General features: G+C 45.6%; 1 protein-coding gene across 7 annotated transcripts in view; it reads left to right on the top strand.

Annotated features, from left to right (window-relative positions):
* Znf462 (zinc finger protein 462) overlaps positions 1 to 13,077 on the top strand; it is a 133,366-nt gene that overhangs the window by 52,425 nt on the left and 67,864 nt on the right. For 6 of the 7 annotated variants that reach the window (XM_013153458.3, XM_003470913.5, XM_063261246.1 and 3 more), the window contains exons 2-5: positions 3,388 to 3,636; positions 4,163 to 9,771; positions 10,540 to 10,704; positions 12,279 to 12,382. In XM_013153458.3, the coding sequence (XP_013008912.1) occupies positions 3,417 to 3,636; positions 4,163 to 9,771; positions 10,540 to 10,704; positions 12,279 to 12,382 (6,098 nt within the window). In that variant the 5' untranslated portion in view covers positions 3,388 to 3,416. The remainder of the gene's footprint in view (positions 1 to 3,387; positions 3,637 to 4,162; positions 9,772 to 10,539; positions 10,705 to 12,278; positions 12,383 to 13,077) is intronic. The other variant, XM_023565538.2, reaches the window with a different exon arrangement.

Here is a 13,077-nt window from a genome sequence, read left to right as displayed (position 1 = left end):
CAGAAACTTGCTTCCTTGCTTTGATTTTGCTGATTTGGTGAGAAAAAAAATACTGCTAACCTCCTAATCACAATATTATTAAGTAAAGTAATAGCTATGAGATGAAAGCTTTTAATTTTAAGTCATAATTTTGTAACCAATCAGTATCTAGGTTACTGCTCTTCTGAGTGGTGCAACTAATACACAAGGCTTTGTTTCTCATCTTTTTTGGTTTCTTAGATGCTTATCATGGATTGGGGGGATGGTCTTCCTCAAGTCCAGTTTTCTTGATATCTATCCTTCTCAGTTCCATTCATCTGCTCTTGCTCTTGCTTTTTGCACTTACAGGCACCAAGTCTCATAAACATATCAAGTTTCTGTTTGATTGTTTGGGCCATGCCAGCAGTTTCTGTTTTCTTCTTCTGTCAGCATCTTCAGGAGAATGTGTGCGCGAAGGCAAAATGGCTTTCAAAGTAGGCTACATCCTCATTTCAATATTGGTGCAGACATCAAATTGAAGGCCATTCAGCTCTACCTGCTGCTGGGTCTCTCAGCAGCCTGGAGATTAACCTCTTCTAAGGCTTTGAGCTATTTTTGAGGTCCAGACTGCAACAACATTAAAGCTAGAACCCATTAGAAAATCACTTTCATCATCTCTTCTTTTTCCAAATCAGTGGCTCTTTTTCTGATCTCCTAACCCTTTAATCTCCTTTGTAGCAGAGCAAGGAGATTGTTAGTTTGTGTTTGTATCCAGTGAGGTTAGCATCCTTGATAAGAGCTTCAGAAGACACCATGACATGAGAGAACTGAATTGGGAGATGAATTTCATCTCAAGGTGGATGACTTAATGCTGAAGGTGCCCACTTTCCTTGTTCAAAACCATAATTTTTGTTGATACTGTGCAAACCAGGCAGGCTCAGTCTTTCCAAAAGACACACAGCAGAAAGCCTTTTGTTGCATTATTTCTAAAGGCTTGAAGTTTTGAAGGGAAGAGATTTTGTTTTCCTCTAAGCTGCACAATGGAGCTTTCAGAGAACCTCTTTTAAAAGGAATAGCTACAGGCTTTGTGTTGATGGGTGTGTCTGTTGGCAGGGTCTGCTGATGCAGACAGACTGGCTGGTGATTAACAAAGGTCATTAGACTTTGGAATCTGGCAGGCAGCATCGGATGGTATGTCTTCTGTGTGTGGAAGGATGACTCCCAAGAAGCCAAGGCTTCTGGAGGTCCCCCTTGAGTACCCCCAAATCTTGCTCTGGAGCAGTGTCTGGTCCAGGATCACCCTGTTCTAACTACTGCTCTGCTGGAACTAACAAACCAGCATATCAATCATGGAATAAAAGAACCTTTGGAGATCTTGGTGAATGACATTTGAGGAGAAAGGTGCTGCTTTTCAGAAAGAAATGAAAACAGTTCATTCTTTGTTGGGAAGAGAAGAGCATAGGAGGAGCCCAGTCTGCCCTTCTAGCATTCACTTCTGATTGTCAGCCTAGCAGAATCCAAGAGAAGCCATGTTGTGCACGGAGGAGAAGCTCTGAGCTAAAATGGCTGCTCCTAAAGCTCAGAGGACTAGGGCAGCTTAGTGAGTCTTAGAGCTTCAGTGACGCAGGAGCTCCTATCTCTTGAAAGTGTGATAAACACATTCAGCAGAGCTGTGGCTTGTTTGACTGAGATGAAAGGACTAAGCTTGGGGGATGGGGAGTGCACACTGGATGATCTGCTTTTTTTCTGTGAAGTGTTCTAAATGCAGGAATCGTCTGCACCATGGAAAAATTTGTTTTCAGGTCTAATGGACTGTGTGAAAGGAGAAGTGGGGTGGGGCCTCAGTGACTGCTGTAATTCGATCCAGAGCTGATAGCAACCTCTTCCACACAATTTGGGTTGGTGCTTAGACATAAAAGCTTGTGTATCTGGAATATTGAGACTTAGTTAGCTCAAAGGACTCTGGTGCAGAGTTCAATGTTTATTGAAAAAGGATAAATTGCTGGTTGAAAGAAGAGGAGGTAAATATCTCGGTCTCACTCTGCAAGCTCAGGCTGTCCAGAACTGGACTTGCCAGAAGTTATTTTAGCAGGCTACCAGGAGGAGCATTCTTTCATGGAAAATCCTCATGCCATGACTCCTTGCACTACATTGACAGATTATTAGTGGACTTCATTCTTCCTGTAGAAATCATTTTTATCTTTTATAAGAAAAATACAGAAAACTACATCATGAAATAGATTTGGCTATAACTTTAGTCCTTGGACATCTAGTTCTAGGTTACAGTGACTCACCTGAGTCTGTGGTGAGTTTAGTGAGGCAACTCATTCATTAAGATGATAACTGGATGGCTCAAGGTGGGAGATATATTTAGAGGAAAGACTACACACTTTTCTAATACCTTTTTGACTTCTTAATGGTGGAACTCTCCACTGGGTTAATGTGAAGATTTCTGTATATTTCAGTTATATTAATAGAGAATGAAGGTAGTTGGACAAGTTTTGTTTTATGGCACACCAGTTTCATAGCTTTTTGGATCTGAGTATACACTTAATGTTTCTAAAGGAAAGAAATGGACAAAGCCGGAGTCAGAACCTAGAAGCCCTTCAAACCTGCCAGCATGGCTTCTGTTTCCTTAATGTGAATTGAGGTGCCAAGGTACAACTTTAAACTAGAAACTGGATTGTCATCTAACGTTGTTTGAAAACCTCATGAGAAATATTTTATGACCTAATTAGATTGGAGAAGCTGTTAGATTTTAATTGGTAGATAGTAAAAGAGCAAATAACCATTTAGCTCTGAGACAGAAAGAAAGACAGAGAGAGAGAATGAGAATCAACTAAAATTTTGTGGAATGGAGAAAGAGGTATACTCCAGAATCTGTAAAAATATTAAATATAATAAAAGCAACAATAAAAAGTCTTTACCACTACTCCTCAGATTCAGTACTGTGTACTATCTGCTGATAAAATATCAGTGTAATAATATTAAAACAGCGAATAAGAATTGAGATTTATGCTTTCTTTATTGATATCTCCTAAGAACATTCTAGTTGAAAATAAAAAGAGTTCAAAGAAGAAACAAAGCCAATAGTAAGTTCCCAAGAAATATGAAGATAGTGAAGAGACTCAGATACTGCTAAAACTTTTGAAATATTAAGGGTTTCCTTGACAAGTGACATTTGAAGATGTATCAAGCCAGAAAATATTTATCTGGATTTTCTTTTCTTCTTTGAAATTATGCATTCAATGACATTGTCTCTGTTATGTCTGATTGCCTTTCCTTTGGCCAGTGTTCCAGTTGGCAAAGCCAAGTAAGAGATGGATGCCGATATTAGGAATATTTCCATTACTGAATGTGTAGCCCCCTCAGTCTGAGGTCTGTGATTAGTGCATTCCTTCTGATGCTTTGTTCTGACTTCTCCCCCAGGTTCCTAATGTGAGAGAGTAGTCCAGATCATGGAGGTGCTGCAGTGTGATGGCTGTGATTTCAGAGCTCCGTCTTATGAAGATCTCAAGGCACACATCCAAGATGTCCATACAGCATTTCTGCAGCCAACTGATGTTGCTGAGGACAATGACAATGAGCCACGATCCGGGTCCATGAATGCCAGTAATCAGACAGAGGTGGCGTTTTCCTCTATAAAGGATGAATTTGCAATTGCAGAGGATTTATCAGGTAAATCTATACTAAACTCAGCATATCTGATATATTTTAATTGCTCTCATTTATTTTTAGCCTGTAGCTATGGTTCTCGATATGTGTGGTTTCTACAGTTTCTTGCTCTTTGCAAGCTATTTCTTGTTGTTTGGGTATCATTTTTCTCTTCTTGAGTCTCATAGGTTATTATCCTTTCAGCTTTCTCAGGTCTCCTACTTTTAATTTTGAGAACAAAGTAATATTTCGGAAAGTTACAAAATAAATACTGTGGTTTATGAACCTTGTATCTTCATAGCTATGGCTCATTTATGAAGGTGAAGAGAATATTGTAACTAAAGCTGTACACTGCATCTTTATCAGTGAGAAGGTATAATATATGTATGTTCATTAATGCTTCAGGAATACTCTTCAGGACTGTGCTTTTTTAGGCCTTTTGGACGTGATGTTGATTAATGAATAATTGGAATGCTACTGATTTGCATGAATAGATTTCTTAATTCTCTTTTGCTTCTTTTTTCTTACTTTTCTTGTGCATTCTCTTTAGGTCAAAATGCAGCTGCATTGGGGACCGGAAGTTACTATGGCCACAGTCCAGGATATTACGGTCAGCATATTGCCCCTAGTCCCAAACCAACAAACAAGTTTTTTCAGTGCAAGTTCTGCGTACGCTACTTCAGGTCAAAAAACCTCCTCATAGAACACACTAGGAAGGTACATGGAGCCCAAGCTGAAGGGAGTTCAGCAGGACCCCCTGTCCCAGGATCCTTAAATTATAATATCATGATGCATGAGGGATTTGGAAAGGTCTTCTCTTGCCAGTTTTGCACATACAAGTCTCCAAGGAGGGCAAGAATAATCAAGCATCAGAAGATGTATCACAAAAACAATTTGAAGGAGACCTCAGCTCCTCCACCGGCTCCTGCTCCAATGCCAGATGCTGTGGGTCCACCCATGTCTCTGCAAGACCCCTGCAAGGAACTGCCAGCAGAGGTCGTGGAGCGTAGCATCTTAGAATCCATGGTCAAACCTTTGACCAAGTCTAGAGGCAACTTTTGTTGTGAGTGGTGCAGCTATCAGACCCCCCGTCGAGAACGCTGGTGTGACCACATGATGAAGAAGCACCGCAGTATGGTCAAGATTCTTTCCAGTATCAGACAGCAACAAGAAGGGACTAACCTACCTGATGTGCAGAATAAAGACGCTGCCAGCCCCACCTCCAATTCCACGTATCTGTCCATGAATGCTGCAAACCGGGAGATACCCAACACTAACGTCTCCAACTTCAGGGGATCCATTGGCAACTCCATCATGAGACCCAATTCTTCAGCTTCCAAATTTTCACCCATGTCGTACCCTCAGATGAAGCCGAAGTCACCTCATAATTCTGGCCTCATTAGCTTGCCAGAGAGATCTCGTTATGGAATGACTGACATGACCAATTCTTCTGCTGACCTGGAAACTAACAGCATGCTGAATGACTCGAGTTCTGATGAAGAGTTAAATGAAATAGACAGTGAGAATGGCTTAAATGTTATGGATCACCAGGCATCAGCCCTATCTGCAGAACAGCTGATGGGTTCGGATGGCAACAAATTGCTGGAGACCAAGGGGATTCCGTTTAGAAGATTCATGAATAGGTTCCAGTGCCCCTTTTGTCCTTTCCTCACCATGCATCGACGTAGCATCTCTCGTCACATAGAAAACATCCACTTATCTGGAAAAACAGCTGTCTACAAATGTGATGAATGTCCGTTTACTTGCAAGAGCTCACTAAAACTTGGGGCTCATAAACAGTGTCACACGGGTACAACATCCGATTGGGATGCTGTCAACTCCCAGGGTGAAAGCATTTCTTCTTCACTGAATGAAAGTGTGGTGTCTTATGAGAGCTCAAGCATCAACGGCAGAAAGTCAGGAGTCATGCTGGATCCTTTGCAGCAGCAGCAGCCACCACCGCCACCACCACCACTACCACCACCGCCGTCACAGCCACTGCCACAACCACAGCCACCCCAGCTCCAGCCACTACATCAGGTGCCACCCCAGCCACAGCCACCACCAACGCAACCGCCACAGCCGCCCACTCAAGCCCCACCCTTGCACCCCTACAAGTGCACCATGTGTAATTATTCCACCACAACTCTGAAAGGGCTAAGAGTCCATCAACAGCACAAACATTCATTTTGTGACAATTTGCCAAAATTTGAGGGGCAACCCTCAAGCCTACCACTGGAAAATGAGACAGACAGCCACCCCTCTTCCAGCAACACTGTGAAGAAAAGTCAGACCTCAATTCTTGGATTATCCTCCAAGAACAATTTTGTAGCTAAGGCCTCTAGGAAGCTTGCTAATGACTTTCCTCTCGATTTATCACCCGTGAAGAAAAGAACTAGGATCGACGAGATAGCAAGCAACCTGCAGAGCAAAATTAACCAAACCAAACAGCAGGAAGATGCAGTGATCAATGTTGAGGATGACGAGGAAGAAGAGGAAGACAACGAAGTGGAGATAGAGGTTGAGTTGGACAGGGAAGAAGAACCGACAGAACCTCTCCTGGAGGTTCCCACTTCCTTTTCAGCCCAACAGATTTGGGTCAGAGATACCAGTGAGCCCCAGAAGGAGCCCAACTTCAGAAATGTCACCCACGATTACAATGCTACCAACGGGGCTGAGATTGAGCTCACCCTTTCTGAAGATGAAGAGGATTATTATGGCTCCTCAACAAACATGAAAGATCATCAGGTTTCCAACACTACTTTACTGAATACTCAAACCCCTATCTATGGAACTGAGCACAACAATGAAAACACAGACTTTGGTGACTCTGGAAGGCTTTACTATTGCAAACACTGTGACTTTAACAACAAATCTGCCCGGAGTGTTAGCACTCACTACCAGCGAATGCACCCATATATTAAGTTCAGCTTTAGGTACATCTTGGACCCCAATGACCACAGTGCAGTTTATAGGTGCCTGGAGTGCTACATCGATTACACCAATTTTGAAGATCTCCAGCAGCACTATGGTGAACATCACCCAGAAGCCATGAATGTTCTCAACTTTGATCATTCGGACCTGATATACCGGTGTCGGTTTTGTTCCTACACTAGCCCAAATGTCAGAAGTCTGATGCCACATTACCAAAGAATGCATCCCACAGTTAAGATCAACAATGCAATGATATTTTCAAGCTATGTTGTGGAGCAGCAGGAAGGGCTGAATACTGAATCCCAGACCCTGAGGGAGATTCTGAATTCAGCTCCCAAGAACATGGCGACATCCACTCCCGTGGGTCGCGGTGGTGGTATAGCAGCTACGTTTAATAAAAGCACTCCTTCAAAGACCTTTACTCCAGAATGTGAAAACCAGAAGGACCCTTCAGTCAACACCGTTGTTGTTTACGATTGTGACGTTTGCTCATTCGCAAGCCCCAACATGCATTCTGTCTTGGTTCATTATCAGAAGAAACACCCTGAAGAAAAGGCCTCCTACTTTAGGATCCAGAAAACCATGCGCATGGTGTCTGTGGACAGGGGCTCTGCCCTTTCCCAATTATCATTTGAGGTGGGTGCTCCAATGTCTCCCAAAATGTCCAACATGGGTTCCCCACCCCCCCCACAACCCCCGCCACCAGACCTCAGTACTGAGCTTTACTACTGCAAACACTGTTCCTACAGCAATCGGTCAGTTGTGGGAGTGCTTGTTCACTACCAGAAAAGACACCCAGAAATAAAGGTTACTGCCAAATATATCAGGCAGGCTCCTCCCACAGCTGCAATGATGAGAGGGGTCGAAGGGCCACAAGGCTCCCCCCGGCCTCCTGCCCCCATGCAACAGCTGAACCGGAGCAGTTCTGAGAGAGACGGCCCTCCTGTGGAGAATGAGATGTTCTTTTGCCAGCACTGTGATTACGGAAACCGGACGGTCAAAGGTGTACTCATTCATTATCAGAAGAAGCACCGAGACTTCAAGGCCAATGCTGATGTGATCCGACAGCACACAGCCACCATCCGAAGCCTCTGCGACCGGAACCAGAAGCCTGCCAGTTGTGTCCTTCTCCCCACCTCTGGTGTGGAGCGGGACAAGGCAAAACTCCGAGCACTCAAATGTAGGCAGTGCTCATATACCTCCCCCTACTTCTATGCACTGAGGAAGCATATCAAGAAAGACCACCCCGCCCTGAAGGCCACAGTCACGTCCATCATGCGATGGGCATTTTTAGATGGCTTGATAGAAGCTGGCTACCACTGTGAGTGGTGCATCTATTCCCACCCAGAGCCCAATGGTTTGCTTCTGCATTACCAGAGGAGGCATCCAGAGCATTATGTTGATTATACTTACATGGCTACCAAACTCTGGGCTGGGCCAGACCCGTCCCCTCCCTCCCTCACCATGCCAGCTGAAGCCAAAACATATAGATGCAGGGACTGTGTTTTTGAAGCGGTGTCCATCTGGGACATCACTAATCATTACCAAGCATTCCACCCCTGGGCCATGAATGGTGATGAGTCAGTGCTGCTGGACATCATCAAGGAGAAAGATGGTGTGGAGAAGCCCCTCCTACCTGACGAGTTAGTGGGCCCCATGAATTGTGAAAATAGTTTGCCCATCCCCCTCCCCGAGCAGGAAGTAGAATGCTCAGAGGATGCAAGACTTTCCCCAGAGAAAAGCATACACCTCACTTCAGCCAACCCTGCCATATCCTCCACCCCCTACCAGTGCACCGTGTGCCAGTCCGAGTACAACAACTTGCACGGCCTCCTCACTCATTATGGGAAGAAGCACCCTGGCATGAAAGTGAAGGCTGCTGATTTTGCCCAGGACATCGACATCAATCCAGGTGCCGTCTACAAATGCAGGCATTGTCCGTATATCAACACTCGCATCCACGGCGTCTTGACCCATTACCAGAAGCGACACCCGGCCATCAAGGTGACCGCCGAGGATTTTGTGCATGACGTGGAGCAGTCTACTGACATTTCCCAGAATGATGTGGAAGAGACCAGCAGGATTTTCAAGCAAGGGTATGGTGCCTACCGCTGCAAACTGTGTCCGTATACACACGGCACTTTGGAGAAACTCAAAATCCACTATGAGAAGTACCACAATCAGCCTGAATTTGATGTCTTTTCCCCTTCCCCTCCGAAGCTGCCTGTTTCCCTTGAGCCGGAGATAACCACTGAAGTGAGCCCCTCCCAAATCTCCATTACCGAGGAGGAGGTGGGAGAGGAGGCCGTGTCCACTTCTCACTTCTCTACCTCGCACCTGGTCTCCCACACTGTGTTCCGGTGCCAGCTCTGCAAGTACTTCTGCTCCACGAGGAAGGGGATTGCCAGGCACTACCGGATCAAGCACAACAACGTCCGCGCCCAGCCCGAGGGCAAGAACAACCTCTTCAAGTGTGCCCTGTGTGCCTACACCAACCCCATCCGCAAAGGGTTGGCAGCCCACTACCAGAAGCGTCATGACATTGATGCTTATTATACTCACTGCCTGGCAGCTTCTCGGACCATCAGTGACAAACCCAACAAGGTGATCATCCCATCCCCACCCAAGGACGACTCCCCACAGCTGAGTGAGGAACTCCGGCGGGCTGTGGAGAAGAAAAAGTGCTCCCTGTGCTCCTTCCAGTCATTCAGCAAGAAGGGTATCGTGTCCCATTACATGAAGCGCCATCCAGGGGTATTCCCAAAGAAGCAGCACTCCAGCAAGCTGGGGGGCTACTTCACAGCCGTCTACGCAGACGAGCATGAGAAGCCTACGCTGATGGAGGAAGAGGAAAGAGACAGCTTTGAGAAAGCCGAGGTGGAGGGTGAAGCTCAGGAAATCGAGTGGCTCCCGTTTCGCTGCATCAAATGCTTCAAGCTGTCCTTCAGCACCGCGGAGCTGCTGTGCATGCATTACACTGACCACCACAGCCGAGACCTAAAGAGGGACTTTGTCATCCTGGGCAACGGTCCCCGCTTGCTGAACTCCACCTACCAGTGTAAGCACTGTGATAGCAAATTGCAAAGCACAGCCGAGCTGACCTCACACTTGAACATTCACAATGAGGAATTCCAGAAGCGTGCCAAACGTCAGGAGAGGAGGAAACAGCTTTTGAGCAAGCAGAAATATGCAGATGGTGCTTTTGCAGATTTCAAACAAGAGAGGGTAAGGATATGTTTTGATTTCCCTTCCCCCAGGAGGCCTCTCATCACTGGTGCCCACATGCGCTTCTTCGTTGCCAGCCAAACTGCTGCAGGCTTCCTAGTGACTTAGCTTGCCAGAGAGCTCAATAAGTCAATTAAACATTTCGAGCTTGATTATCCCCCATTCTATGCTCACCCCTCTCCAAGGTCCTGTTCCCCTCCCTCTCCCTCTGACTCCACTCGTGGCTCCCCAGGGAAGGTTTGGGGTGGTTTCTATGTATGTCTTTCTGCCAAGTAGCCTGATCTGAAGCCTTGTTATACAACAACGCCCGCTCTTTGCTCAGGCAGTCGTGGCTGTCTCTTGGTATCATTAGCACTGCCCAGCCATGTCTTGGTCTTCAGTGTTTGCCACAGGAACCTAACATCTCAAGGAGTAGATTATTTTATCAAGAGGTTCATTAATGGCGCAGCTGTGCAACGCTTCACCTGCGTCGTTGAAACTGGTTTGAAAACCAGATAACTTAATGGCCGTGACCATGAGCTTCGGCACAGAAACCTTCTCTCCTCACAAGCCGTAACATACCTGGGTTCTGGAGACTGTGTCCAATAGGGAATGTGCCATGACTGCTAAGTTGGTATTTAAAAATACTTGCTTATATCTCCCTTGGTTTTTAACTTGCTACTTTGCTTTAAAATTAAAAAATATATATATATATATGCCAGTATATAATAAATGCCTGCCTTTGAGGGAGGGCTTGGAGTACTGATGGCTACCACTGTATTTTACCAGCCTTTTGGTCACTTAGAAGAGGTGCCAAAGATCAAGGAGAGGAAAGTGGTGGGCTACAAATGTAAATTCTGTGTGGAAGTGCACCCAACGCTCCGAGCCATCTGCAATCACCTCCGGAAACACGTCCAGTACGGCAATGTCCCAGCCATGTCGGCTGCCGTGAAGGTGAGAAAAGGGAGCTGTGGATGCCGGTCTTGTGAGTGAGCGCCTCCAGTTCCTTGTTAACCCCATTGCTCAAAGCAGCTCGGGAGGACCGTCTCCGAACGCAGCACCTCTGAGCTACATTTGCATCCCTTTGGCGTGTTTTGATTTTCTTTCTTTTGCAGGTTGGACCTTCCTCATCTTTCTGTCCAGGTAAAGGTCAAGCTTTGGTCTCGTTTCCATCTCATATGGACAGTTCGCTGGACACAGATGGTCCTGGATTCTCTGCACAAGAAACTTTTGGTCACACTTTTTATTCTGTGTTTAGTGCCATTATGTCTTGGTTGTTCCAAGTTGCCTGAACTCTTAAAAGGAATCAAGTGGGTTCTGTTCCTGTCATCTGCTCCTCCCACTGCCTGACTGTTATTACTGTCCTCATGTGGCTGAGGATGCAAAGAGCCCAGCAGAATATGTCTTTGCTTCTTATCTTGGGGTGTCTAGTGAGTACAAAGAGCATTGATTAAATCTAAAACCAAAACCCTTCGAGAATGGCAGTTCTTTGGCTTTGCTTGTCTGCCCCCTTTCCTCCCCATGTGATTCAGCCAAGCATTTTCCCTCTCTCTGCAACCTTTATTAGAGCACCTGTTTTGAATGCCTTAATCTGAGTAGCAGTCATTGTTCATCCAGAATAATGGAGACTACTACACTGAAGACTGGGGTCTTCTGTCTTTGGGCAGAACAGTGGCACCCCGAGGACAGCAGTAGGTATCTTCTTGCACATACCACTGCAGTGTGCCCAGACTTGCTTCCTGGAATCAAGCAAGACAAAATCATAGTTCCAAGGAGCTACCTTGAAAATTGGGTCGCTTCAAAGCAGGCTGCTACTTCACATTTGCAAGTAATTATGCAGCCACCTTCAGTTAAGGAGTGAAGTCACCAACCAACTCTGGGGTGGGAGGCAGACAACAGAATCTTTTGTTTGGCTTCATTTCCAAATGACAGCCCAAGGCTCCTAAATGGCCAACCCACTCTGCTATTTTCTCTTCCTTCTTTCTTTCTTTGAGCCATAATACCATAACACAGCTTCATATCAGTTTAGATGGGATCACAATTTCATTTTTCTTTTTAAGTCCAGGAATGAGTGCCCCATTGCAGATTGAGAGAGCACCCTTCGTGTTTCCCAGGCATTAATAAACTATGTCCGGATGTGTTCCCCTAAAGTCACCGCCGTTGCATGAAGAGTGGGCAGTCTGGCTTGCCCTCACTTTAGGAGGAGCTGGAGAGGCAGGGGAGGAATCCCTGACAAGAAATGCTGATGATCTTGGGAGAATGCAGGGAGAAGAGGAAAGCTGGGGACGATGATGATGGATATTTATTTTGTTGGTGGGGCATGTGTGTGTGTGTGGTTCTCTTAGCAGGAGGCTGAAGACCCTTCTCACTTCTTCCTGGATGGATTGGAAGCAGCCACAGATGCCAGTGGAGCCCTGGTGGGCCGGGTGGATGGTGGACACTGCTTGCTTGATGGAATGTTGGAGGATGAAACCCGGCCGGGGGGATACCATTGCAGTCAATGTGACAGAGTCCTGATGTCCATGCAGGGGCTGCGTTCTCATGAGAGGAGCCACCTGGCCCTGGCCATGTTTACCCGAGAGGACAAGTACAGCTGCCAGTACTGCTCCTTTGTTTCTGCTTTCAGGCACAAGTAAGTGCTGTTGGGTGGTCCCTGGGGGTTACTAGGAAAAGATTTCATAGTAGAAGGCAGCTCGGTTACAGCAGGAGAAACTTGGATGAGTTAGACAGCTGCACTGTTGGCTCATACCTGGTGCACTATTATGTGAGTTCTCAGTCAACTCATCTGCAAAATGGGATTAAGAACAGGAGTGACTGGATGGCATTAGATTTGGCAAATGCAGGCATTTTTTAAAAAGGAAAATTGTCATGATTTACCACATGGAAGATTGCAGCTACAGGGCACAGATGAGTTTCCTGATGGATTTACCAACCAGTTAGCCAAAACTTGGACATTGTTTGAAGAAGTAACAATTCATTTGGAAAATGAATTTGCTAAAGAGATAAAATTAGTGTACTAATCTACATGATCAAGGAATCATTGTTTGAGATTTAAAAAAAAACAAAAAAAAGACATCAGAAATGACAAGGTTTAAAAATTCTGAAGAGTTGTTAAAAATACAGGGAAATTTCCAGGCATGGTGGTGCATGCTTGTAACCCCAGCACCTGGGAGGCTGAGGCAGAAAGATCCTTGCAAGTTCAAGTCCAGCCTGGGCTACAAAGTGAGCTCAAGACCAGCCTGAACTGCATAGTGAGATCCTGTCTCAAAAAGACAAAAAAGTGGAGGGGGGGCAGTATTGAGTTTCTTGTAACTTCCCACAGCGAGT

This window comes from Cavia porcellus, unplaced genomic scaffold (genome assembly GCF_034190915.1).
Source record: "Cavia porcellus strain 051 isolate PalLab524CR breed Dunkin Hartley unplaced genomic scaffold, mCavPor4.1 scaffold_1, whole genome shotgun sequence".
Classification (NCBI taxonomy): domain Eukaryota; kingdom Metazoa; phylum Chordata; class Mammalia; order Rodentia; family Caviidae; genus Cavia; species Cavia porcellus.
This window is presented reverse-complemented; position numbering and strand designations above follow the sequence as displayed.